The sequence below is a fragment of the Carcharhinus amblyrhynchos genome, chromosome 35 (assembly GCF_965287045.1).
Source record: "Carcharhinus amblyrhynchos chromosome 35, sCarAmb.v2.hapA, whole genome shotgun sequence".
In the NCBI taxonomy this organism is placed as follows: Eukaryota; Metazoa; Chordata; class Chondrichthyes; order Carcharhiniformes; family Carcharhinidae; genus Carcharhinus; species Carcharhinus amblyrhynchos.
Genome location: NC_137358.1, coordinates 18,463,876 through 18,487,692, shown reverse-complemented (window position 1 = coordinate 18,487,692; position 23,817 = coordinate 18,463,876). Strand labels below are relative to the sequence as shown.

The 23,817-nt window shown below is 47.3% G+C and overlaps 1 protein-coding gene across 1 annotated transcript in view; it reads left to right on the top strand.

Moving 5' to 3' along the window:
* The first annotated feature begins 493 nt into the window (after positions 1 to 493).
* The window catches only part of LOC145361499 (CD276 antigen-like), a 67,344-nt gene continuing 44,020 nt past the window's right edge, over positions 494 to 23,817 (top strand). Inside the window, exon 1 of the mRNA XM_080217310.1 lies at positions 494 to 827. Coding sequence (XP_080073436.1) covers positions 805 to 827 — 23 coding nt within the window. The 5' untranslated portion in view covers positions 494 to 804. The remainder of the gene's footprint in view (positions 828 to 23,817) is intronic.

The window sequence follows — 23,817 nt, the reverse complement described above, 5'->3', positions numbered from 1 at the left end:
CGCGTCTGCATCTTTGTCAATCTCGACCACAATCTGACCCTTCTAATCTGCTCAAAGCAACCCTAACCCTCCCTCCCGGGACATTATTATCCCACTTCAGTTGCGAACAAGGACTGGAAATGTTAACTGTTTCTCTCTCTCCACAGACTTGCTGAGCTTATCCAGCATTTTATGTTTTTATTATAACAGCTACTGGCTTTAAGGTGCTCCATTGGCTGCCAAGTGCTTTGGGGAGTCTTGTGGCAGTGATAGGTGTTAAGATATCTTTGTCCTGTCCCCATTCCAGTTCAGTTTCTGGGGTATTCTGCATGCATATTTTTAAAATGCCACACCTCCCACCCACCCACCCTGTCTGCTATTTGCAGTTCTTAAAGATGAATTGTCCTGTCAAAGATTGAGCAACAGACAAGGCGTGGATTTCTCCAGGAGTGGCCCAGGGATGTGTCACCAGGAGGAGAGCGTTCGCCGTCTCCCTGAGACTGGAGTTAAACCCCTCCCTCCTGTCACACGAAAAAGGAAAAAGGTCAGAATCAAAACTTGGCGGGGTTGGAAAGTTTGCAGCTGCTGCAAGTCGATGGAAGGAAGAAAGTTTTGAAAAGTCCTTGAGAACTTTCGATTGCCAGATTTTTCAGAGTCAATCCACCACTTCCTGCTTCTGTGGTTGCTCATATTCACTCTCCAGGCACTGGGAATATCAGTGCATATTTATAATTTTACATTCTGAGCCTTTGCTGTGTGACTAAGTGCTCTGAGTGAGTGTGTGTGAGTGTGAGTGTGTGGGGCTGGAGTATTTAACAACACCAGATGGATCCAGTGCGTGGATTAAGGTAAGACTTTGAAGCCTCAGTTCTATCCTGTGCTAAAGTTGTGAGTTCGCGGTGGGTGGGTGGTTAAACAGCTCCTGGGGTCCTCACCCAGAGTGACCCTGAAGCTGAGACGAAACGCAATGGAAGAAATTACAAGTTTCAATCACTTTAAATTCCGCCTCCCGCTTCAGGAGCACCTGTGATTCGAAATGAAGATTTGGTTTGATTTTATTATTGTCGCACGTATACAGTGAAAAGTGCGCACGCTATACAGACAAAGCATAGAGAAGGAAAGGAGAGAGTGCAGAATGTAGTTAGGGTGTGGAGAAATTAATGGCAGGCAGGTGGAATAATGAATGCTTATTTGTCTGCATCAGGACTGTGGGGACATTACACCCAAGACTTGACACTGACCTAATGTTCCCAGTTCCAGGCATCTACCACCCTCTGTGTAAACAAAAAAGAAAGAGCTTGCCTCATACATCTTTAAACCTTGCCCCCCTCGCACCTTAAGCCTGTGCCCCCCCCCCCAGGAAAAAGCTTCTGACTATCCACTCTGCCTGCGCCCCTCATAATCTTGTAGGATTGTGAATGGGCGATGGGAACAGAAGGGGACTCATTAATACTTGACGGGGAGACTATTGTAGGACTCCTATGAATGGATTTTAAACATTCTTTCGTTGGAGCGGCACAGTGGGTTAGCACCGCTGCTTCACAGCTCCAGGGTCCTGGGTTCGATTCCCGGCTCGGGTCACTGTCTGTGTGTGGAGTTTGCACATTCTCCTCGTGTCTGCGTGGGTTTCCTCCGGGTGCTCTGGTTTCCTCCCACAGTCCGAAGATGTGCGGGTTAGGTTGATTGGCTGTGCTAAATTGCCCCTTAGTGTCCAGGGATGTGTAGGTTAGAGGGATTAGTGGGTATAATATGTTGGGATATGGGGGTAGGGCCTGGGTGGGATTGTGATCGGTGCAGACTTGATGGGCCGAAGGGCCTCTTTCTGCACTGTAGGGTTCTATGGGTGTGGGCATGGCTGGCTGGGCCAGCCTGTGTAGCTCATCCCAAACTGCCCTTGAACTGAGTGACTTGCTTGGCGATATAAAAGGCATTTAAGAGTTAACTGATATGTGTCTGGAGTCACACGTAGACCAGACAAGATAAGGATGGCAGATTTCCTTCCCTAAAGGACATTAGTGAATCAGATGGGGTCTTTTTCACAACAATCGATAAATGCCCTTTCCGAGGTGTTGCCACCGTTGTACGCTGGGCGACGCGGCAGAGTGGTCAGCACTGCTGCCTCACCAGGGACCTGGGCTCAGGTCACTGTTGGTGTGAAGCCCGCACATTCTCCCCATGTCTGCACAGGTTTCCTCCGGGTGCTCTGGTTTCCTCCCACAGTAAGAAGTCTTACAACACCAGGTTAAAGTCCAACAGGTTTATTTGGTAGCCATTGTTGGGCGGCACGGTAGCACAGTGGGTTAGCTCCACAGCTCCAGGGTCCTGGGTTCGATTCCCGGCTCGGGTCATTGTCTGTGTGGAGTTTGCACATTCTCCTCGTGTCTGCGTGGGTTTCCTCCGGGTGCCCCGGTTTCCTCCCACAGTCCAAAGATGTGCGGGTTAGGTTGATTGGCCGTGCTAAGAAATTGCCCCTTAGTGTCCAGGGATGTGTAGGTTAGAGGGATTAGTGGGTATAATATGTAGGGATATGGGGGTAGGGTCTGGGTGGGATTGTGTTCGGTACAGACTCGAAAGGCCTCTTTCTGCACTGTAGGGATTCTATGATCTATGAACGGTTTCATGGTCATCTGTATACATTTAATCTCAGATTTTTATTGAATTCAAATCTTTTAAAATTCATTCAATGGACCAGCATTTGTTACCCATCCCTAGTTACCCTTGAAACTGAGTGGCATTTCCGAGGGCAGTTGCGAGTCAACCACATTGCTGTGTGTCTGGAGTCACATGTAGGCCAGACCGGGTAAGGACGGCAGATTTCCTTCCCTAAAGGACATTAGTGAACCAGATGGGTTTTTCCAACAATCGACAATGGTCATCAGTAGATTCCTAATTCCAGATATTTTTTGTTATTGAATTCAAATACTGCCATCTGCTGTGGTGGGATTCGAACCCAGGTCCCCAGAATATTAGCTGAGTTTCTGGATTAATAGTCGAATGGGTAATACCACTGGGCCATGGTCTCCCTTACCTGTCTTCACCATCAGCCATGGTGGGATTCAAACTTGGGTCCCCAGAGCATTACCTTGGGTCTCTGGATTACTAATCCAGTGACAATACCACTGGGTCACTGCCTCCCCAATCTAATTGGGTAGGGAGTCCAAAGAGCCATTATGGGTCAAATGGCCACCTTCAGTGCTGGATGAAGGTATGATTCCAGGTTCAGCCCTGGAAGCAACGCAACTCTTGACTGAAAATGGACAAGGCAAAATGGGTTGTGGGGGGGGAAAAGATGTGCGGTCGTGTTTGAAAGCCCAGACTAGTTGCAGGGAACAGTTGGGTAGCGGTGAGTAGTGCTGGGTACTCTTCAGAGTCCAGCATAGTAAGGCACGGAACGACACTGTAAATTACAAAGGACAATAACAATGACTAATGGGGAATACATCAGATGCTAGAAAGCTGAAACGAACAATTGTCGAGCAACAGAAGAACAAAGATCGGCTGAAACCATATTGAGAAACCCCTCGCACTCCGAAGCAGGGATGGAATGCCTTTCCCCAACTGCCACGTGATTGAATTTCCCTGACCACCACCCCCCCCTGCCCCATCACTAGGAAGTTGGAGAAAATAAAGTGAAAAAGACTTGTGCTTTTCACAAATGCCTCAAAGCTAATGAAGCCCTTTCTGAGGTGTGGTCACTGTTGTACGCTGGGCGACGTGGCAGAGTGGTCAGTACTGCTGCCTCGCCAGGGACCTGGGCTCAGGTCACTGTTGGTGTGGAGTCTGCACATTCTCCCCATGTCTGCACGGGTTTGCTCCGGGTGCTCTGGTTTCCTCCCACAGTCAGAAGGCTTACAACACCCGGTTAAAGTCCAACAGGTTTATTTGGTAGCAAACAGTCCAAAGATGTGCAGGTTAGGTAGATTGGCCATGCTAAATTGCCCCTTAGTGTCAGGGGGGACTAGCAGTTAAGTAGGTGGGGTTGAAAGGATAGGGTGGGATTGATAGGTCAAATCCCTGCAGTATAGGGATTGTATGAATTCTATGTAATGTAGGAAACACAGTAAATACATTAGGATCAGCAAATTTCTCAAGCATAAATATTGGATTTTTGTGATGTTGGTTGAGGGATAAATATTGGTCAGGACATTAGAAGGAACTCCCTTAGTCTTACTCAAAATAGTGCCATGGGATCTTTTATATCCCTCAGAGCAGGCAGCTGGGGCCTCAGTTTATCATAGTATTTAAAATACAGCATCTCCAGCAGGCCTGGGGCCCAGGCAGGGGGCAGAACGGAGGCAGAGGCCAGAGCTACAGACCACTGGCTTTGAAAACAAATCGTTGCAGGCAAGTCGATTGGCTGGTATTGCTGGTTAGGGACTGAATCGAAACACCCAATGTCAAAAAACTAACTACTCATAACCTGTAACAAATGAGTAGCTGGTGAGTCATCTTCTATCTTTAAGTAAGGTTTAGGGGGAGGCGATGGCTCTTAATCCAGAAAGCTAATGTTCTGGGGGACCCGGGTTCGAATCCTGCCACGGCAGATAGTGGAATTTGAATTCAATTAAAAAAAAATCTGGAATGAAGAATCTACTGATGACCATGAAACCATTGTCAGAAAAACCCAACTGGTTCACCAATTAGGAAAGGAAATCTGCCATCCTTTCCTGGTCTGACCTACATATCATTCCAGCTCCATAGCAATGTGGTTGACTCTCAACTGCCCTCCAAGGGTAACTAAGGATGGGCAATAAATGCTGGCCCAGCCAGCGACACCCATGTGCCACGAATGTATAAAAAAAAATACTATTAATAGGGTGTATTAAACATCAGTGGGCTTTATCAGTATTAGTAACATTTCTGAATATTAGTAAGGTTTATTATGTGTAATAAGTTTTATTAGCAAGATACAAAAGATGGTGGTTTTGGTGGTTTGAGGTTAATCACCTCAGCTCCAGGACCTCACTGCCGGAGTCCCGCAGGGTTAGTGTCAAGACCCAACCATCTTTATCAATGATCTTCCGTCCATCATAAGGTCAGAAGTGGGGATGTTCGCCGATGACTGCGCAATGTTCAGAACCATTCACCACTCCTCAGATACTGAAGCAGTCCATGTTCAAACGCAGCAAGACCTGAACAATATCCAGGCTTGGGCTGACAAATGGCAAATAACAATCACATCGCACAAGTACCAGGGAACAGTCATCGAGCCATTTTCTCTTGAAATTCATTGGTATTACCATTGTTGAATCCCCCATTATCAACATCCTAAAGGTTACATTGACCAGACACTGAACTGGAGATGTAAATAGTGTGAATCATCGTCTTTAGCTCTGACGAAGGGTCATCCAAACTCGACACACTGGCTCTCCACAGATCCTGTCAGTCCTGCTGGGATTTTCCAGCATTTTCTGTTTTTTGTTTCAGATTCCAGAATCCACAGTAAGTTGCTTTCATACAGTGTTTCTGCAAAAGAGACTGGGAATCCTGCAGCGAGTAACTCACTTCCCAAACAATGAACAAAATCAGCCTGGGAAACAGGCCCTTCGGCCCAACGAGCCCACGCTGCCATCTCAACACCACCAGTCCCCCTCTCCACCCACGACCCCTGTGTAATGTTTTATGGCCATCCAGATTGAGGGAAAACTGATTTAGGGACACTTTATTCCTGCCAATCAGCCTAACAGCACATCTTTGGGGTGTGGGAGGAAACCGGAGCACCCGGAGAAAACCCACGCAAGCACGGGGAGAATGCGCAAACTCCCACAGTCACCGGCCCAAATCCATGTGTCTGCACAGCAGTCAGTGATAGTCGCTGAGCTGTCGTCTTGCCCAGTATCTGGTCCAGTTTAGGCACACACTAACGACATGAAGCACTAGGCCAATCTCGAACAACCAAGTGCAGCCCCAGTACGACCCATCGCGTGTATGCCCCTCGTTGGACACGAGGTGGACCAACTTAAAACCTGTGAATGAAACCTGCCCACCAATTCCAAGACACAAGTCATGGGTTTAATGGAATATTCTCCACCCTTCGGGATGAGAGTAGCTGCAACAACACTCGAAGCTCGATACCATCCAGCACATAGAAATGTAGAAAATAGGAGCAGGAGGCTTCCACTCAGCCTTTCGAGTCTGTCCTCCGTTCATTATGATCATGGCTTATCATTTTAACTCAATAGCCTGATCCTGCCTCCCTCCCTGTATCCTTTGATCCCCTTCCCCTCAAGTGTTAAAAGCAGCCCACCCCCTTCCACAAACATTCACTCCCTCCACCTCCATGTGCCATCTACAAGACGCACTGCAGGAACTTGCCAAGACTCCTTAGACCTTGGTGTACTGGGCACTATTTTAAACCTTGTGGATGATACGAAACATTATGAAGCTGTGAGGAGGACAGTGTCGAACTCCTGAAGGACATAGACAATTGGTGAAACAGGCAGACAGGTGACAGATGAAGTTCCATGTAGAGAAATGTGAACTAATACATTTTTGGTAGAAAGTATAAAATAAAGAGTGCAACTACAGAGGGGGTGCAGCAGCAGAGGGACCTGGTCGTATCTGCGGATAAGTCATTGAAGGTGGCAAGATAGGTTGAGAGTTAATGAAGGGAACAGTATCCTAGGCAATATTAATAAGGACAGATTGCTAGGGTGATGTTGAACTAGTGTAAGACACTAATTAGACCTCCGCTGAACTATCGTGTCCTGCTCTGGTTGCTGCCCTTTTCAGAAAGTTGTGAAGGTGTTGGCGAGGTGCAGAGAAGCTTCGTGAGAATGATTCCAGGGGTGAATAACTTCAGTTGTGAAGAAAGATTGAAGAACATAGATCATAGAACATAGAAAAACTACAGCACAAACAGGCCCTTCGGCCCACAACTTGCGCTGATCACACCCCTACCTACCAGGCTTACCTATAACCCTCTATTATTAAGTCGCTATTAAGTTAAGAAGTTAGGAATATTTTCCCTGGTGAAAAGAAGGCTGAGAGGAGATTTGATTGAGGTGTTCAAAATCGTGATTGGTCTGGAGAAGCTATTTCTACTCGTGAAAGGAACATAGAGGATAGGAGCAGGAGGAGGCCATTTGGCCCTTCAAACCTGCTCCACCATTCTTCATAATCATGGTTGATCATCCAACTCAATAGCCTAATCCTGCTTTCTCCCCATAACCTTTGATCCCATTCGCCTCAAATGCTCTATCCAGCTGCCTCTTGGATACATTCAGTGTTTTGGCATCAACTACTTCCTGTGGGAATGAAATCTACAGGCTCACCGGGTGAAGAAATGTCTCCTCATCTCCGTCCTAAATGGTCTACCCCCAATCCTCAGACCGTGACCCCCTGGTTCTGGACTCCCCCCATCATCAGGAACACCCTCCCTGCATCTACCGTGTCTAGTCCTGTTAGAATTTTATAAATCTCTATGAGATTCCCCCCCTCATTCATCTGAACTCCAGTGAAAACAATCTGAACCTTGTCAATCTCTCCTCGTACATCAGTCCCGCTATCCCCGGAATCAGCCTGGTAAACCTTCACTGCACTCCCTGGAGAGCAAGAACATCCTTCCCCAGAAAAGGAGACCAGAACTGCACACAATCCTCTAGGAGAATTTCACAGTAACTTCATTGAAGTATTAATGTGAGCCTTACTTGTGACTATTTATTAAACGTTAAAGCAAACTTTACTCTAGGTGTGGCCTCACCAAGGCCCTGTATAATTGCAACAACACATCCCAGCTCCCGTACTTGAAAAATACCAATGTACCTTCTTTACCGCCTGCTGTACCTGCATGCTTACCTTCAGTGACTGGTGCACAAGGACACCCAGATCCCTCTGCACACTCCCCTCTCCCAATTTACAGCCATTCAGGTAATAATCTGCCTTCTTGTTTCTGCGTCCAAAGTGAATAACCTCACACTTATTTGAGAACAAGAGAGCACAGATTTAAATAGAAACCCTACAGTACAGAAAGAGGCCATTCAGCCCATTGAGTCTGCACCGACTCTCCGAAAGAGCATCCCACCCAGCCACTCTCCTCCGCCCCGTTCCCCCTAACCCTGCACCTTTAGCATAGTTAATCCACCCTAACCTGCCTATCTTTGGACACCAAGGGGTAATTTAGCGTGGCCAATCCATTGGGTTGGCAAATGAGAAGCGAAAACCTTTTTCACGCAGCGGGCGTGAATGAGCTGCTTTAGAGGTAAGTTTAATTGTAGCTTTCAAAGAGGAATTAGACCATTATCGGAAGAATGTTCTGGGTTACAGGGGGAATGGCGCTAGGTCAATTAAAGAGCTGGTGTCGACACACTGAGCTGAATGGCCTCTTTCTGCACAGTTCTGTGATTGTAAGTAGGGCAGCATTCCCTCGGTACTGCGCTGGAGAACCAGCCTTGACCTTTACCCAGATTTGAGCCTTGAAGTGGGACTTGAACCCAGGACCTTGTGATTTGGAGGTGAGCGAGGCAGCAGCGGAGGTGTTACACGATTCGCAGTTTGTATCCTGGACGCTTGGCTTGTCTTTCCGCTTTTGAAGAAAACGCAGCTGGAGTACTGTGAGCAGTTTTGGTCGCCGCACTTGCGCAAGGATATTTTGGCCTTGGAGGGAGTGCAGAGGAGGTTCACTAGGCTGATACCAGAGATGAGGGGGTTGGACTATGAAGAGAGACTAAATAGACTGGGTCTGTACTCGTTGGAGTTTAGAAGGATGAGGGGGGATCTTATAGAGACGTATAAGATAATGAAGGGGATGGATAGGGTAGAGGTAGAGAGATTCTTCCCGATTAGAAAGGACAGCAGGACTAGAGGTCACAGCCTCAAGATACAGGGGCAGTTTAGATCAGAGTTGAGGAGGAACTTCTTCACTCAAAGGGTGGTGAATCTCTGGAATTCTCTGCCCGTTGAAGTGGTGGAGGCTGCCTCGCTCAATATATTTAAGTCACGGGTTTTTGATAGACAGGGGAATTAAGGGTTATGGGGAGAGGGCGGGAATGTGGAACTGATCCACTTCAGATCGGCCATGATCTTATTGAATGGCGGGGCAGGCTCGAAGGGCTAGATGGCCTACTCCTGCTCCTATTTCTTATGTTCTTAAAAGGAACAATTGCTGTGTTCTTTGGTGCTTTGTCTACCAAAGTTCCAGCACAGTGTAATTCCCTCACTAACTGCTGCCATTGATCTCTGAGACACTGTGTAGCAAAGAAATACTGCCTCGGCTCTCCTCTTCCCCTTCAAGTGAAAACTAAGGTCATTAAAAATGAGATAGTTATTAATAAACACAGTGGGGAATTCAAGGGAAACTTCTTCACACTGAGAGTGGTTAGAGTGGTTTTCAATATTTCTTTGGCTAAGGAACCCTATCATGTGTTGTGAAATTCTGTAAACCCCAACCCTCTCTCCCTCCTCCACAGCCACGGTATACATAGAAACTAGAAGCAGGAGGAGGCCATTTGGCCCTTTGACCCCGCTCCGCCATTCCTTTCGATCATCATCAAATTCAATACAAAGCACAAAGAACAACACAGCCTGGGAAACAGGCCCTACGGCCCAACGCGCCAACATCTTAACATTGTGGGTTCCCTCTTCCACCCGTGACCCTTGTCTCTGCTTATGACACTCCACGTTGGAAACCAGATTGAGGGGAGACTAATTTAGGGACAATTTGTTACACCGATCAGCCTAAGAGCACATCTTTGGAGTGTGGGAGGAAACCCGGAGCACCCGGAGAAAACCCACGCAAGCACGGGGAGAATGCGCAAACTCCCACAGACACCGACCCAAATCCATGTGTCTGCACAGCAAACAGTGATAGTCACTGAGCTGTCGTGTTGCCCGTCAGAAGGTCCAGTTTAAGCGTACACTAACGACGTGAAGCACTAGGCTACTCTCGAAACATCCAAGAGCAGCCCTCGCACGACCCACCGCGTGTATGCCCCTCGTTGGATTTTCCCCCCCCCCCCAGACCCCTTCCTCCCACATCCCTCGATCCCTTTAGCCCCAAGAGCGACATCTAATTTCTTCTTGAAATCACACAACGTTTTGGCCCCAACTACTTTCTGTGGGAGTGAATTCCACACAATCCCCACCTTCTGGGTGAAGAAATTTCTCCTCACCTCAGTTCTGAAAAATTTACTCCTCATCCGCAAACTATGTGCGGGTTAGATAGATTGGCCACGCTAAATTGCCCCTTCGTGTCCCAAGATGCGTAGATTAGGAAGAAAAATACGTGGGGTTATGAGGACTGGGTGCATGGGATTGTGGTCAGTGCAGACTCGATGGGCCAAATAGCCTCCCTCTGCACTGTAGGGGTTCTATGATGCAATAATTCTGTTAGAATTTTATAAGTTTCTATAAGATCCCCTTTCACTCTTCTAAACTCCAATGAGTATAATCCAAACTTATATAGAACACTACAGCACAAACAGGCCCTTCGGCCCACAAGTTGCGCCGATCCTATCCCTACCTACCAGGCCTATCTATAACCCCCAATCCCATTAAATCCCATATACTTATCCAGAAGTCTTTTAAAAGACCCCAGCGAGTTCGCCTCTACCACCACCGACGGCAGCCGATTCCACTCACTCACCACTCTCTGAGTGAAAAACTTACCCCTAACATCTCCTCTGTACCTGCTCCCCAGCACCTTAAACCTGTGTCCTCTCGTAGCGACCATTTCAGCCCTGGGAAATAGCCTCTGAGAATCCACCCTATCTATTCCTCTCAACATTTTATAAACCTCTATCAGGTCGCCTCTCAACCTTCGTCTCTCCAGGGAGAAGAGACCGAGCTCCCTCAACCTATCTTCATAAGGCATGCCTCCCAATCCAGGCAACATCCTTGTAAATCTCCTCTGCACCCTCTCAACAGCTTCCACATCCCTCTTGTAGCCGTCCCAGGAATCATTAATGGAAACACGGCAAAACGCTATTGAAGGAACGAGCGTTTATTTTTCATTCTGTATCGTGAAGCATTGAAAAACTTGGTACAAATATCAAATGACCCGAATTTGCAGATTGCGTGGTGGAAAACCCTTCTTGAGACACAGACTGGGCTAGAATGTGGAAGTTGTCGCTGTACAGAAAAGCTGAGTAAATGCCACATGACTGGAAGGAAATTGGAAGCCACGGTTGGTCTCGGTCTGTTTGTGCCTCGTTCCGCGCCTGATAACTGACGCGTTGAGGGAGACCCCATCCTGGATTTCAGAAGTTGCACCTCTTGTTATCGCAACCTGCTAAACTGGCCTTGACAACTCCAGAAAAGCCCCAGCACGCCATTAATGCAAGTAGACTTGAAGAAGGTGGGGGAATTCCATAGTGAGTGGGAAGAGCTATAGGAAGAGGGAAAACGGAACATCAGGATAAGGTTTCTTTTCATTCCTGGTGACTGTTTGAAAACTCCCTTATGCTCAACGACTTTTTCTGTTTTCTGAGAAAATATTTTAAAGCGGGGGAGTTCCCGTGATCTATCTAACGAAAAGGAATATTCTACTCTTTGGACTGGTGACAGAAATTTCATGTTTAGAGACTTTTGGTATCGTATTTCCCAGTATAGCCCAGCTTAGCAGGAGGTCTTTCAGGTTATTGAACCTGCACCAGCTTTTTCTGAGCTTTCTAGTTATTGTTCCCTTTGAATTCTTTTTTCCTTCTTCCAAGATTTATCCAGCTCTTTTTGAAAGTTGTCCAAAGATGTGCGGTTGATTAGCCATGCTAAGAAATTGTCCCTTAGTGTCCAGGGATGCGTAGGTTAGAGGGATTAGAACAAAGAACAACACAGCACGGGAAACAGGCCCTTCAGCCCAATGAGCCCACGCCGCCATTTTATTATGAGTGCCCTCCTCTACCTATGACCTTTGTCTACGCCTATTGGGGAAGATTGAGGGAAGACTAATTTAGGGACAGTTTGTTAACACCAATCAGCCTAAAAGCACGTTTTTGGGGTGTGGGAGGAAACCGGAGCACCCGGAGAAAACCCACGCAAGCACGGGGAGAATGCGCAAACTCCCACAGACACCGGCGCAAATCCATGTATCTGCACAGCAATCAGTGATAGTCACTGAGCTGTCGTGTTGCCCGTCAGTTGGTCCGGTTTAAGCGTACACTAACGCACTAAGCAACTCTCGATGCAACATCCAAGAGCAGCCCTCGCACGACCCACCGCGTGTTTGCCCCTTGTTGGACAACAAGGCGGACCGGATCGCCTGTGGATGTAAAAGAGAAGACATCAATAAACATACACAGCTTAGACAGACATTCACAGAACCCCCAGAAGTAAGACAAGTGAGCCATGAAATATGTTGGAAGATTAGTGGGTATAATATGTAGGGATATGGGGGTAGGGGCTGGGTGGGATTGTGTTCGGTGCAGACTCGATGGGCCGAAGGGCCTCTTTCTGCACTGTAGGGTTCTATGATTCTATAAGTGTATTGAAACTGCATCCCGTACACTCCCAAGCAGCGTGTTTCAAATCCTAACCATTTATTACATACAAAAGATTTGCTTTGTATCACCTGCAGTTCTTTGGCCGATGGTATCTATATCCTCTGATTATCCTCAGCCAAAAGAAATAACCGCTCTTTGTATACTCCAGCTAAACCTGATTTTAAACACCGCTATCTAATATCCACTTAGATTTAAAGAAAAATAATAAGAAATGTAACGGCAGAATTGATTGGAATATTCCAGCCGAAGTATTTCGTATTAGCTCTGATGAAGGGTCAGCCAGACTCGAAATCGGCCTTACAGTGTGGAAGGAGGCCACTCGACCCATCGAATCTGCACCCCACCATGCCGTATCCCCATAGTAAAAAGTCTGACAACACCAGGTTTTAGTCCAACCGATTTATTTGATAGTAAACTCACTAGCTTTCGAGGGGACTCCCTCTTCGTCAGGTGAATGGAGAGAATGGAAAGAACTCTCCATTCACCTGACGAAGAGGGAGTTCCCTCAAAAGCTTGTGAATTTACTATCAAATAAATCGGTTGGACTAAAACCTGGTGTTGTCAGACTTTATACTGTGTTTACCCCAGTCCAACGCTGGCACATCCACATCATGACTCGTATCCCCATAACCAGCTAGTCCCCCGACACTAAGGGTCGATTTAGCACGGCCAATCCACCTAACCCGCACATCTGTGGAGCATTTACATCCAAAGTCCGAGGAACACAGGCTCAACAACACTTGGAAAGAGAAATTGGGAGGGGGCGATGAAGTGATAGGAACTTTTAAGACTCCAGTGTTCAAAGGGTGGGAGGTGAGAAAATGCTTCCACTTTTAGCTGAGTCCAAAATTAGATAGAAATAGTCACAAGGAAATCCAATGGAGGATTCAGGAGAAACTCCTGGAAGTGTAGGAAATGTGGAACTCTCCACCTCTGGACGTAGGTGAGGTGAACGGTGACTTGTCAACACATTGGGGTGTCCGCTACGACTCTCACCAACTTTTACAGATGCTCCATAGAAAGCATTCTTTCTGGTTGTATCACAGCTTGGTCTGGGCTCCTGCTCTGCCCAAGATTGCAAGGAACTACAATGTTTGTCACTACACAGTGGTAATCCCCAAAGTTCAGTATTCAGACTGCTGCTGTTTTTGATCCAAATACATGGAGATCCAAGGCACAATACTGAAACTTAGAATTGACATGAAACTCGGAAGTGCCACAAGCTTCGAAGAACAGAGAAAAAGTTGACTCTATTCTCTCTCCAAAGATGATGTCAGACCTGCTGAGATTTCTCAGCATTTTCTGCTTTTTTGACTCACGTTCCAGTATTTTGCTTTTGTTTTTATATGTTTTCCACCCCTACCTACAATTCCATCTGTTTTTTTTTTAATCGCTTCCTGCCATCTTCAAAGATTCTTACCTTCCCTTTAAGTTAAGTATCATCTATTTAGCTCCTTGCCACTGAAGTGTAGCACCTCGCACTTTTCTGTGTGAAGTTTGCACATTCTCCCTACCTTTCCCCCAGGTGCTCCAGTCTCCCCCCCCACAGTTTGAAAGATGTGCTGGTTTGACCGTGCTAAATTCTCCCTCTGTGTACAAAGAACGAAAACAGCCTGGGAAACAGGCCCAACGAGCCCGCGCTGCCATTTTAACATTTACCCCCTCCACCCGTGACCCTTCTCTATTGTTTTATGGCAATCCACATTGAGGGAAAACTGATTTAGGGACAATTTATTACCTCCAATCAGCCTAACAGCACATCTTCGGGGTGTGGGAGGAAACCGGAGCACCCGGAGAAAACCCACGCAAGCACGGGGAGAATGCGCAAACTCCCACAGACACCGGCCCAAATCCATGTGTCTGCACAGCAAAGAGTGATAGTCACTGAGCTGTCGTCTTGCCCAGCATCTGGTCCAGTTTAGGCACACACTAACGACATGAAGCACTAGGCCAATCTCGAACAACCAAGAGCAGCCCTCGTACGACCCATCGCGTGTATGCCCCTCGTTGGACAACAAGGCGGACTGACTTAAAACCCGTGAATGAAAAGAGAAAAACATTATTATCATACCACATCCTTATACATTACCAGGGACGTCCCAATGCTAATGAACCTTATTTAAAACAATCTCCTATATCCTCCCATCTCCAACCCACTCGTGTGCCTGTCTAAGTAACTCCTAAACATCTCCAGGGCACCAGAATGTGGCGACTGGAGATTTTCACAATAACTTCATTGAGGCGTGAATGTAAGCCTACTTGTGACTAATAAATCGTCCCCCGGACACTAAGGGACAATTTAGCACGGCCAATCCACCTAACCCGCTGATCTCTGGAGCCATTAAATCCAAATGGCTCATAAAATCCGAGGAACACAGGCTCAATAACACACGGAAAGAGAAATTGGGGGGGGGTGATAAAGTGATAGGAACTTTTAAGACGCAGATGGTCATCGGGTGGAAGATGCCTAATGTAAATTTCAGTGTTGTGCCTTATACTTCATTAATTTGGATCAGAAACAGCAATATCATGAAATGATGCACTGCATCATTTTATAAACCCATAAACACAACTTGACCTGTAACTTCCACACTCCTGCCACCTCATCAGAAAACTTACTCTTGACAAATTCATGTTGACTTTCCTTTATTTGGCTGCGTCAGCCCCACGTGTTAAAACTTCCCCATTCCTGAGATTAAACTGCCTGTTCTCCCAGCCTCAGCTTTATTTTTCTGCCTCGTTTTTAAACAAGGGGTGTAATATTTGAAATCTTCCAGTTCCTCCCCCCCCCCCCAGCTCTGTATTAGGGGAAGATTGTGGCTTGCACATCTGGAATTTCACTCTCTCAGCAATCTGGAATATAAGCCAGCTGGACCCGTGACTTATCCAGGAGTTATGCCAGGATTCACTCGCATTTGGAAACATCTGGACTTGTTAGTGAGAGGCAGCGTGGCTTTGTGTTGGAGGAGGGTGGGGGGGGGGGTCGTGTCTCATAAACATGATTGGGTTTTTCAAGGAAGTGACATAAGAAATAGGAGCAGGAGTCGGCCATCTAGCCCTTCGAGCCTGCCCCGCCATTCAATAAGATCATGGCTGATCTGAAGTGGATCAGTTCCACTTTCCCACTCTCTCCCCATAACCCTTAATTCCCCTGTCTATCAAAAACCTATCTACCCGTGACTTAAATATATTTAGCGAGGTAGCCTCCACCACTTCAACGGGCAGAGAATTCCAGAGATTCACCACTCTTTGAGTGAAGAAGTTCCTCCTCAACTCCAATCTAAATTGCCCTCTCCCCTTATCTTGAGGCTGTGCCCTCTAGTCCTGCTGTCCTTTCTGAGCGGGAAGAATCTCTCTACCTCTACCCTATCCATCCCTTTCATTAAATTATACGTCTCTATAAGATCCGCCCCCACATCCTTCTAAACTCCAACGAGTACAGACCCAGTCTATTTAGTCTCTCTTCACAGTCCAACCCCCTCATCTCCGGTATTAGCCTAGTGAACCTCCTCTGCACTCCCTCCAAGGCCAAAATATCCTTCCGCAAGTGCGGCGACCAAAACTGCACACAGTACTCCAGCTGCGGCCTCACCAGTACCCTGTACAGTTGCAGCAAGACCTCCCTGCTTTTATATTCTATTCCCTTCGCTATAAAGGCCAGCATCCCATTCACCTTCTTGATCACCTGCTGCATCTGCAGACTGGGTTTTTGCGACTCATGCACAAGGACGCCCAGGTCCCTCTGCACCGTAGCTGCAGCTTTTCACCCTTTAAATAATAATCCCTCCTACTATTATTTCTACCAAAGTGGATAACCTCAGATTTGCCAACATTATACTCCATCTGCTAGGTCCTCGCCCACTCACTCAGCTGAAGATGATAGATGGGGGTAAGGCAGTGGATGCTGTCTACATGGACTTCAGTAAGGCCTTTGACAAAGTCCCTCGTGGCAGGCTGCTACAGAAGGTGAAGTCACATAGGATCCGCAGTGAGGTGGTAAGATGGATAGCGGCGGAAGGATGTTTTTCAGAATGGAGATCTGTAACAAGGAGTGTTCCTCAGGGATCAGTGCTGGGACCCCTGCTGCTTGTAATATATATAAATGATTTCAAGGAGAATGTAGGTGGTCTTATTAAATTTACAGATGACACATAGATTGGAGGAGAGCTGTGGATAGTGAGGAGGGGCAGGCTCGAGGGGCTAGATGGCCTACTCCTGCTCCTATTTCTTATGTTCTTATGAGGAGGATTGCCAGAGGATACAGTAGGATATAGATAGCTGGAGACTTGGGTGGAGAAATGGCAGATGGAGTTTAATCCAGACAAATGCAAGGTGACGCATTTTGGAAGGTTTAATGCAGGAGGGAATTATACAGTAACACCAGGTTAAAGTCCAACAGGTTTATTTGGTAGCAAAAGCCACTAGCTTTTGGAGTGCTGCCCCTTCGTCAGGTAAGTGGGAGTTCTGTTCACAAACAGGGCATATAAATAAGACAAATTTAATTTACAAAATAATGGTTGGAATGAGCGTCTTTACAGATAATCAAGTCTTAAAGGTGCAGACAATGTGAGTGGAGAGAGGGTTAAGCACAGGTTAAAGAGATGTGTATTATCTCCAGACAGGACAGTTAGTGAGATTTTGCAAGCCCAGGCAAGTCATGGGTGTTACAGATAGTGTGACATGAACCCAAGATCCCGGTTGAGGCCGTCCTCATGTGTGCGGAACTTGGCTATCAGTCTCTGCTCAGCGACTCTGCGCTGTTGTGTGTTGTGAAGGCTGCCTTGGAGAACGTTTACCCAAAGATCAGAGGCCGAATGCCCGTGACTACTGAAGTGTTCGCCATCAGGAAGAGAACAGTCTTGCCTGGTGATTGTCGAGCGATGTTCATTCATCTGTTTTCGTAGTGTCTGCATGGTCTCCCCAATGTACCATGCCTCGGGTCATCCTTTCCTGCAGCGTATCGGGTAGACAACGTTGGCCGAGTTGCAAGAGTATGTACCATGTACCTGGTGGATGGTGTTCTCACGTGAGATGATGGCATCCATGTCGATGATCTGACATGTCTTACAGAGGTTGCTGTGGCAGGGTTGTGTGGTATTGTGGTCACTGTTCTCCTGAAGGCTGGGTAGTTTGCTGCGAACAATGGTCTGTTTGAGGTTGTGTGGTTGTCTGAAGGCAAGAAGTGGGGGGTGTGGGGATGGCCCTGGCGAGATGTTCATCTTCATCAATGACATGTTGAAGACTCCGGAGAAGATGTCGTAGCTTCTCTGCTCCGGGAAAGTACTGGATGACGAAGGGTACTCTGTCCACCGTGTCCCGTGTTTGTCTTCTGAGGAGGTCGGTGCGGTTTTTCACGCATCGGAACTATCGATCGATGAGTCGAGCGCCATATCCTGTTTTTATGAGGGCATCTTTCAGCGTCTGGAGGTGTCTGTTGCGATCCTCCTCATCTGAGCAGATCCTGTGTATACGGAGGGCTTGTCTGTAGGGGATGGATTCTTTAACATGTTTAGGGTGGAAACTGGAGAAGTGGAGCATTGTGAGGGTATCTGTGGGCTTGCGGTACAGTGAGGTGCTGAGGTGACTGTCCTTAAAGGAAAATCCATGTGTCCAAGAATGTAACCGATTCCGGATCTGCTCAGATGAGGAGAATGTCAACAGACAGATGCCATCATCTCATGTGAGAACACCATCCACCAGGTACACCGTACATACTCTCGCATCTTGGCCAACGTTGTCTACCTGATACGCTGCAGGAAAGGATGTCCCGAGGCATTGGGGAGACCATGCAGACACTACAACAACGGATGAATGAACACCGCTCAACAATCACCAGGCAAGACTGTTGGCGAACACTTCAGTGGTCACGGGCATTCAGCCTCTGACCTTTGGGTAAGCATTCTCCAAGGCGGCCTTCACGACACACGACAGCGCAGAGTCGCTGAACAGAGACTGATAGCCAAGTTCCGCACACATGAGGATGGCCTCAACCGGGACCTTGGGTTCATGTCACACTATCTGTAACCCCCATGACTTGCCTGGGTTTGCAACATCTCACTAACTGTCCTGTCTGGAAACAATACACATCTCTTTAACCTGTGCTTAACCCTCTCTCCACTCACATTGTCTGTACCTTTTTAAGACTTGATGTTGTGTTTGTGTCTTTATATGTCCTGTTTGTAAATAGAACTCCAACTTACCTGACGAAGGGACAGTGCTCTGAAAGCTAGTGGCTTTTGCTACCAAGTAAACCTGTTGGACTTTGACCTGGTGTTGTGAGACTTCTCAAGTTACATTTCACAGGACTCGGTGTTCGAACCCTTGTTGTTTGTGTTATATATTAACGATTTGGGTGTGAACGTGGGGGACATGATTGGAAAAGTTGCAGACGACACAAAGATCGGCCGAGTAGCGTAGACGATAGCTATAATCTCCAAAGCTATATCATCCTTCCGAACTCCCTACGAGTACGTCCCTGTTCTTGTATTCTAGCCCTCTCAATATGAATGCTAACATTGCATTTGCCTTCCTAACTGCCGACTGAACCTGCTCGTTAACCTTAAGAGAATCTTAGAAACCCTACAGTGCAGAAATTCGGCCCATCGAGTCTGCACCGACCACAGTCCCACCCAGGCCCTATCCCCCATATCCCTACATATTTTACCCACTAATCCCTCTAACCTACGCATCTCAGGACACTAAGGGGCAATTTTAGCATCACCCTAACCCGCACATCTTTGGACTGTGGGAGGAAACCCACACAGACACGGGGAGAATGTGCAAACTCCACACAGAGTGACCCGAGCCGGGAATCGAACCCGGGTTCCTGGAGCTGCGAAGCAGCAGTGCTAACCCACTGTGCTACCGTGCCACCCCACAATGAACAACGACTCCCTTTGTGTTTCTGATTTCCTAAGCATTTTCCCATTTAGGAAATAGTTTGTACCACCCTTTCTCCTTCCAAAGTGCATAACCTCATGTTTTTCCACATTTTATTAGAAGACAGATGTAACTGCTCTGGAGAGGGTGCAGGGGATGTTTACAAGAATGTTACCAGGTCAGGAAAAGTGTAGCCTTGAGGAGAGATTGGAGAGTTTGTGCTTATTTTCCTTGGAACAAAAAAAAGGCTGAGGGGTGACTTGATAGAGTTGTATAACACTGTGATAGGAAGAGGTGAGAATGGTCAGGATAAAATAGTTTCCCTTGGTGGTGAATTTGAGAACCGGGGACGTAGATTTCGAGATAAGTGGCCAGAGGCCTTTCGGCCCATCGAGTCTGCACCGAACACAATCCCACCCAAGCCCTAGACCCCATATCCCTACATATTTTACCCACTAATCCCTCTAACCTACACATCTCAGGACACTGAGTGGCAATTTTAGCATCAACCTAACCTGCACATCTTTGGACTGTGGGAGGAAACCGGAGCACCCGGAGAAAACCTACGCAGACACGGGGAGAATGTGCAAACTCCACACAGACAGTGACCTGAACCGGGAATCGAACCCAGGACCCTGGAGGTGTGAAGCAGCGGTGCTAACCACTGTGCTACCGTGCCACCCTTATGTACTTATCTCTTAAAAGACCCTATCAAATCTGCCTCCACCACCACCAACGGCAGCCGATTCCACTCACTCACCACCCTCTGAGTGAAAAACTTACCCCTGACATCTCCTCTGTACCTGCTCCCCAGCACCTTAAACCTGTGTCCTCTCGTAGCGACCATTTCAGCCCTGGGAAATAGCGTCGTAGCTGACATGCCAAATTTCCTTAGTCTTCTGAGAAAGCAGAGGCGTTGGCGGGGCTTTCTTAACTGTAGTGCAGAAGGATTCAGTGCCCACTGAATCCGTACTAACAATCCCACCCAGGCCCTATCCCCATTACAATGCATATTTACTAATCCCTCTAACCTACACATCCCTGGACACTAAGGGGCAATTTCTTAGCACGGCCAATCAACCTAACCCGCACATCTTTGGAGTGTGGGAGGAAACCGGAGCACCCGGAGGAAACCCACGCAGACACGAGGAGAATGTGCAAACTCCGATGTCCCAGAGCTTACACGCACCAGGCTACATCAGTTCATCATAACTGCACACACACATTGCCTCCAGACGTAGAAGCTATTGAAAGGGTACAGAGGAGATTTACAAGGATGTTGCCTGGACTGGGAGGCATGCCTTATGAAGATAGGTTGAGGGAGCTCGGTCTCTTCTCCCTGGAGAGACGAAGGTTGAGAGGCGACCTGATAGAGGTTTATAAAATCTTGAGAGGAATAGATAGGGTGGATTCTCAGAGGCTATTTCCCCGGGTTGAAATGGTCACTACGAGAGGACACAGGTTTAAGGTGCGGGGAGGCAAGTACAGAGGAGATGTTAGGGGTAAGTTTTTCACTCAGAGGGTGGTGAGTGAATGGAATCGGCTGCCGTCAGTGGTGGTGGAGGCGAACTCGCTGGGGTCTTTTAAAAGACTTCTGGATGAGTATATGGGGTTTAATGGGATTGGGGGCTATAGATAGGTCTATGGATTGGTAGGTGTTGATGTGATCGGCGCAACTCGTGGGCCGAAGGGCCTGTTTGTGCTGTAGTGTTCTATGTTCTATGTTCCTATCATCCGCCTGGTATCTTTACCACTCTTAAGCAATGGCGAGCCTGTGACATTGAGCTAGCCTCTGCCTGCCAAGCTGGTCGATGTTAAAACTCTTTCATCCTGTGCCAGTCCTCTGATCAAACATTATTCTAAACAGATTGGGCAACGAGGCATAACAGCTCTGGGATTCGTAACATGTTGTGGCAGTTATTCCATGTCACACATAGAGAGAGAGAGAATGGGAAGGAGGGGAGGGGAGAAGATCAAGGGGTTATTTAAATGTGCTATCTTTTGCATGGGCGAAACACATCAGTAGAATAAGGAAGAGATTGAATGATAGATACAGAGAGAGAGGTTGACTGGATATGTTTTGACATTCTAGTGAGTCAAATGAGACCTTTGATGACATTTCAGGTTCTGTTTTGAGTGCAAATTGCGGTTTCTCTCAGCATGTTTTGTCACATCACCCCTTCCAAATTCCATCTGCTTTCGCAGAAGTTGATTCATCCAAAGCTAATTCGTTTCTGAGACTTGTCCAAAGAGCAAAATGAACACAGCAGAAAACAAAGAGTGGAGGGCGTCTCCATCACACCCCTGATCTGTGCTTTCTTTGATAGTTGGCCAGGGGAGTTAGGAAGTGAATTACTCTTTGCAAGATTCCCGGACACTGACCTGCTGTGGTAGCTGTGATGTGGAGATGCCGGCGTTGGACTGGGGTAAACACAGTAAGTAGACTCACAATTTAACCTGGTGTTGTGAGACTTCTTACTGCTGTTGTAGCCACAGTATTTACATGACCAGCCCAATTACGATTCCAGTCAATGGTGATCCCCCCCAGGACGTCGATAGTGAGGGATTCAGTGACGGTAATACCTAGGGGAACTAGTTAGATGCTCTCGTCTTGGAGCTGGTCCTTAACCTGACACTACTGGGGTGCAAATGTTACTTGTCAGCCAGAGGCAGGCTGTTTGGTAGCACAGTGGATTAGCACTGCTGCCTCACAGCACAAGAGACCTAGGTTCAATTCCCCTGCTTGGCTTACTGTCTGTGTGGAGTCTGCACGTTCTCCCCATGCCTGCGTGGGTTTCCTCTGGGTGCTCCGGTTCCCTCCCACAGTCCGAGAGACGTGCTGGTTAGGGTGCACTGGCCGTGCTAAATTCTCCCTCAAACAGACACTGGAGTGTGGGATTTTCACAGTCATTTCATTGCAGTGTTAATGTAAGCCTACTTGTGACCCTGGAGTTCAGTGATTAGTGGTGTGCCTCAGGGATCTGTTTTGGGGCCACTGCTTTTTGTCATTTTTATAAATGACCTAGATGAGGGATGAGTTAGTAAATTTGCTGACGACACCAAAGTCGGAGGAGTTGGAGACAGTGAGGATGGATGTTACAGTTTGCAGAGGGACATAGATAAGCTGCAGAGCTGGGCCGAGAGGTGGCAAATGGAGTTTAATACAGAAAAGTGTGAGGTGATTCACTTTGGTAAGAGTAACAGGAGTACAGAATATAGGGCTAATGGAAGGACTCTTAGTAGTGTCGACAAGCAGAGAGATCTCGGGGTACGTGTGCATAGCTCCCTGAAAGTTGGCACCCAGGTTGATAAGGTTGTTAAGAAGGCGTACGGTGTGTTAGCTTTTATTGGTAGAGGGATTGAATTTCGGAGCCGTGAGGTCATGTTTCAACTATACAAAACACTGGTGTGGCCGCACTTGGAGTATTGCGTACAGTTCAGGTCGCCGCATTATAAGAAAGATGTGGAAGCATTGGAAAGGGTGCAGAGGAGGTTTACCAGGATGTTGCCTGGTATGGTGGGAAGGTCTTACGAGGAAAGGCTGAGGGACTTGAGGTTATTTTCGTTAGAGAGAAGAAGGTTACGAGGTGACCTGATTGAGGCATACAAGATGATCAGAGGGTTGGATAGGGTGGACAGTGAGAGCCTTTTTCCTCGGATGGTGATGGCTAACACGAGGGGACATAGCTTTAAATTGAGGGGTGGTAATTATAGGACGGATGTCAGAGGTAGGTTCTTTACTCAGAGGGTAGTAAGGGTGTGGAATGCCCTGCCTGCAGCCGTTGTGGACTCGCCAACTTTAAGGGCATTCAAATGGTCAGTGGATAGGCATATGGATAACATTGGAATAGTTTAGGTTAGAGGGTCATTAGATTGGTTCCACTGGTCGGCGCAACATCGCGGGTTGAAGGGCCTGTACTGCGCTGGAACGTTCTATGTTCTAATAAATAAATCTTAAACTTTTCTTGTCCACACCAGCCCAAACACACCCAGGCGCCATTTCTAATCCCACCTTCCTGCACTTGGCTCAAAGCCCTATAGCTTACAGCACTTGAGGTGCAGATCCAGGTACTTCTTAAAGTGTTCCGCAACTCTGTCTGCACCACAAACTTGGGTAGCACTTAGAGGGTTATGGGTAAGCCTAGTAATCCCTAAGGTAGGGACATGTTGACACAAGCTTGTGGGCCGAATGGCCTGTATTGTGCTGTAGTTTTTCCATGTTTCAATGACTCACTGTAGTGGGTTTCTATGTTTATCTTGATATGATTATCTCCAAACTTTGGAATTTGAACAACAAATCATGAAAAGAGGGCAAGAGACTACAAAGATAGAGGGAGGTTGCTCATGGTGTCACTGACTAATAAATTCTCATTGAGATAGTGCAGCAGAGCCAAGCTACAGAGTGCTGAGTGCTGGCATTTGCACCCCAGGGAGTTGAGGAAGGTGGTTTTCCACATTCTCCCTGGGACAAAGTTTAATTCTAATAAGCAATTGTGCTATTTTCACCTGATTTATTAATGCCCAT